This window comes from Epinephelus moara, chromosome 14, assembly GCF_006386435.1.
Source record: "Epinephelus moara isolate mb chromosome 14, YSFRI_EMoa_1.0, whole genome shotgun sequence".
Taxonomy (NCBI): Eukaryota; Metazoa; Chordata; class Actinopteri; order Perciformes; family Serranidae; genus Epinephelus; species Epinephelus moara.
The window spans coordinates 1,260,886-1,265,556 of record NC_065519.1 but is presented as its reverse complement, the minus strand read 5'-3'; the positions used below and the strand labels follow the sequence as shown (position 1 = coordinate 1,265,556).

The 4,671-nt window shown below is 43.8% G+C and overlaps 1 protein-coding gene across 3 annotated transcripts in view; it reads right to left on the bottom strand.

The window, feature by feature from the left end:
* Positions 1–466: 466 nt before the first annotated feature.
* LOC126401087 (protein LBH-like) overlaps positions 467–4,671 on the bottom strand; it is a 27,649-nt gene continuing 23,444 nt past the window's right edge. For 2 of the 3 annotated variants that reach the window (XM_050062173.1, XM_050062172.1), the window contains exon 4: positions 467–1,380. In XM_050062173.1, coding sequence (XP_049918130.1) covers positions 1,313–1,380 — 68 coding nt within the window. In that variant the 3' untranslated portion in view covers positions 467–1,312. The remainder of the gene's footprint in view (positions 1,381–4,671) is intronic. The other variant, XM_050062174.1, reaches the window with a different exon arrangement.

Genomic DNA, 4,671 nt, shown 5'->3' with positions numbered 1-4,671 from the left:
TTTTTGTTTGTTTGCACAGGTTTTGTTTGTTTACATGCTTTTGTTTGTTTGCATGTGTTTTGTATATTTTGTTTTTATGGTTTTAATCTTGTTTTTTTGTTAGAGAAAATAAGCATTAGCATCATCACAGTTCATAACAGCTTTAAATGCACAATGCTAACCTTGCTAGCAGCTAGCAGTAGGGTTAGCTCCACCCTCTCATCCAAATATGATCACTTCTGGCTTCAAAAGACCAAGATGGTGAAGGCCAAAATGACAAACCTGAGGCTTCAAAACGGGAGTCCACAAACCAGCGGGTAACAGGTCACGGTGTTTACGTTGATTATTCTCACGTATTAAGCTGCAGTGTGTTGAACCTCCAGGGCCACCGTACTGACATCATTAAACGCCAAAGCTTCACTGCGAGCGTCACAGCACAGGGACAATAAATGAGAGAGGTTTAAGAATTTTGAAAAGGTTTATTGTGCAATAATTTAGGCTTCCAGTATTTTAAAAAATATCACGTCTGTGACAAGCGACACACGTCTAAAATATTCCGCTCATTATTATTAATATTATTATTTCCTTTTTCTTCAGTAACAAAATGGACGACCATTAACTTCCTGTCAACATATTGCTCCAATAAGTGAAACAGAACACCATCAACAACATCTTATAATCTATTAAAGAACATCGAATAAAGTGATGAAGGTTGTCCTCATCATCATCATAAAATACATCGTAGCTATTATTACAAAGTGCGTCACCAAAACTACAGCGGTCAACATACAGTCATCATTTACACCTAAAGTTCATGTAAAAACTGTGCACAGAAAACAGCAGCTACCATCAGTAGTTGTAGTAATATGGCACACAGGAGCTAAATACTTAAGACAGCATTTAGAAACGTCCGTCCAGATCACATGACGATGACGTCCCAGGCATCTGAACGGCGAGGGCTTGGAGCCAGAGAGACAAAATAATTTATTAAAATCACAAACAGAGACGAGAACGAACCCTCAGATACTCTGACTTCAAAAACATGAGTGCTGCCTGAAGGTTAGAAACTGTTTGATCATGTTCAGGCAGCGTCTCGTAAAAACAAAATAACTTCAATCATCTGCCTGATATGTGATGATGTCATACGTGACGTGAGAATAACCTCCGACATCAGCGTGGAAGCGTTAAAACAGTAACATGACTCTGGCTCCAAGCCGCTGAGCTGGGGTTTGGAAATCTGTTTTTCTACCTGTCTTCTACTGGACTTTACTGTCATTCATCCCCGTGTGGACACACTCACAGGGACAGAGGACGACTCAGGATGACAGCTCCTTCAGTTGGAGTCCTCCATCTCTGCTGCTGACACCTGTTCGTCCACGCTGACATCTGACTGGTCCACATCTGGAACAAACACATTCTGGTTTTAAATCTGAGTTTCAGACCGTACGGACTCTTGACAGGACTTATGTTATGACACTCCGCACAGTCATCGACCCAAAAACAAGTCTGTACTGTCAACAGCCATGCCAGCGGCTCAGTGAGGCATCAGCCGGCTAACACGCTCACTGTAGACGTCTTCAGCCCCGCCCAAATTTTTATTAACCATGACCCATCATAGATATTTGAGAGAGTTTTTTAGCTCTGAGCGCCAGACGAACCATGAGCGACGTACTTGAACAACGTATGCAGCACTGTTAGCCATTAGCCATTAGCCAAACAACAGCTCGTAACAAAGACGATGGACCAACAGTAAAGTCCAGGATTTACTGAGTGTAAATGTGACGGAGGAAAAACGACACGATTTAAACTCTTCGAACAGTACATGATGCTGCTGATTGACCTACAGTCCATCTGTTCAGTGTTCGTGTTGGCAGCGTGAAAGCAAACAGAGAAAAAAACTGTTTACCGTCTGTAACTGTGAAGAGAGCGCATCATCTCATCAGCACAAAGAACGACAGGGAGTCAGTACAGGAAATGACCTTTTATGGCTTTAATCAATCAATCAATCAATCAATCAATCAATCAACCTTTATTTGAATTCTGAGGATCATTGAGAGCAAGCCCTCATTTACAATGATGCCGAATGTACAACAACCATAAAAACAATATATAACAACAATATAATAAAAATTAAACAGAGACAAATTAAAAGCAATTACACACAAGTAAAATGGTTAACCAACAAGGATTTGAATTGACCAGGCTGTACAAACGTTTCCAACTTCAGTGCATGCTGCAAAATGTTCCAACTGTGAGCTGCACGGAAGCTAAATGCAGTTTTTCCAAATTCAGTACGTGGACATGGTACTTCCAGCATAAGAAAATCAGAGGAACGGGTCGGGTATCTACCACTTCACCGCCTCAATAAGGAGCTATGGTAATAAGGAAGCCTTCCAATAAGGGCTTTATAAACAAAGAGAAACCAATGCCTATCACGTCTGACAGACAGGGAAGTGCACCCAAGTTTTTTGTACAAGATACAATGATGAGTAGAATAACTGTCACCGGTGACGAATCTTAAAGCTGAGTGGTAAACCGCATCAAGTGATTTTAGGGTGGAAGCAGATGCGTGTTGATAAATGACACCACCATAATCCAAAACTGACATAATAATAATACATTTTATTTATACAGCGCTTTTACAGCTCTCAAAGACACTTTACATTTAAAACCAAAGAAAAGAAGTACATACATGTAAGTGCAAAGACATAAACAGAAGACAAGGACAATATAAAACAACAAGGTGCAAAAGCATAGTGCAAAACAAAGAAAAGGAGGGCACATGAGGAACCGAGAACGAAAAGCTAATGTTAAAGGTTAAANNTTGATTCTGTACAGGACAGGGAGCCAGTGTAGGTTTTGCAGGACAGGGGTTATATGTTCACGGGAGCTGGTATGGGTGAGGAGGCGGGCAGCAGAGTTTTGGATGTACTGAAGTTTGTGGAGGACTTTGGATGATGAGCCGTAGAGGATGCTGTTGCAGTAGTCCAGTCTTGAGGTGATGAAAGCATGGATGAGAGTTTCAGCGGCAGAGAAGGAGAGCAATGGACGGAGACGGGCAATGTTTCTAAGGTGAAAGAAGGCAGTTTGGGCGAGGCGGCTAATGTGATGTTCAAATGAGAGGTTATTGTCGAAGATGATACCAAGGATGAATGGGGAGGGAGAGAGGGTGGTGTTGTCAATGCTGAGGGTGAAGTTTTGTGTTGCTGTAGAGAGGGATTTTGGGCCGATGAGTATTATTTCAGATTTGTCACAGTTGAGTTTGAGGAAGCTGGCTTGCAGCCATGATTGGAGTTCAGTCAGACAGTTGGTGAGAGCAGGTGGCCGGGGTGATGGATTTTGTGGAGATGTAGATTTGGATGTCGTCAGCGTAGCAGTGGAAATGGAGACCATGACGACGAATGATGGAACCAAGGGGGAGTAGGTAGATGATGAAGAGGAGAGGACCAAGCACCGAGCCCTGAGGGACGCCTTGAAGCAGGGGGACGGTGGCAGAGGTGCAGTTGTTGACGTGGATGAACTGATGTCTGTCGGTGAGGTATGATTTGAGCCAGGAGAGAGCAGAGCCAGTGATGTTGAGGGAAGTTTGTAGGCGGGACAGCAGAGTGGTGTGGTTGATGGTGTCAAAGGCAGCTGTGAGGTCGAGGAGAATGAGTATGTTGAGCTGGCCAGAGTCGGCAGAGAGGAGGAGGTCGTTAGTGATTTTGAGGAGGGCGGTTTCGGTACTGTGTTGAGGGCGGAATCCGGATTGAAATGGTTTATATAGTTCATGAGAGCGGAGGTGGGTTTTGATTTGGGAGGTGACAACACGTTCCAGAATTTTTGACAGAAAGGGAGGGTTCGAGATGGGAAGGAAATTTGAGATGACGTCAGGGTCCAGGCCAGGTTTTTTGAGGATGGGGGTGACAGCGGCCAGTTTCAGGGATTTAGGGACAGAGCCAGAGGTGAGGGAGGAGTTAATGATGGCAGTGATGAGTGGGGAGATTGTTGGGAGGCAGACTTTGCTGAGTTGAGTGTAGATGGTTTCGATCTTTGATTGAAAAAATGCCAGGAAGGAGTTGCATTTGTCAGTTGTGATGGAGGAGAGGGTGTTGTCGCAGGGTTTGAAGAGTTTATTGATGGTGGAAAAGAGAGTCTTGGGGTTATTGGAGCCAGAGTGAATGAGTTGTTAGTAGTAGTTGGACCGGGCGGCAGTGAGGGCGTCTTTGTAGTTTGAAAGGTGGTCTGTATAGGCATGGAGATGGACTGTGAGACTGGTTTTCTTGTAAAGTCTTTCAAGCTGGCGCATACGGGTTTTCATGTGATGGACTTCAGGAGTGTACCAGGGAGATGAGTGAGTGAATGACACAGTTTTGGTTTTTAAGGGAGCCAGTTTGTCGAGGCAGAGGGACAGTGTGTTGTTGTAGTGGGTGACCAGAGGGGTATTCCAGGTAGGAGGTTCAACAAACTTTGAGTCTAACCCTGAACTCTGAGTTGATTTACCCTGAGATGGGAAACTCTGAGTATCCGGTTCCAGAACAGCTGATTTGAGTTAGTTCAGTCAACTCTGAGTATGTTCACTCTGAGTTAAGCCGACAATAAAAAGCCATCATCAATGGAGCTCCGACTCCACGATTCACCATGGCAACAGGTAAATAAAAGACAGCGCCTCCATTTTAATCCAGTGGATGTAGAGATATTAATGCATGTGTA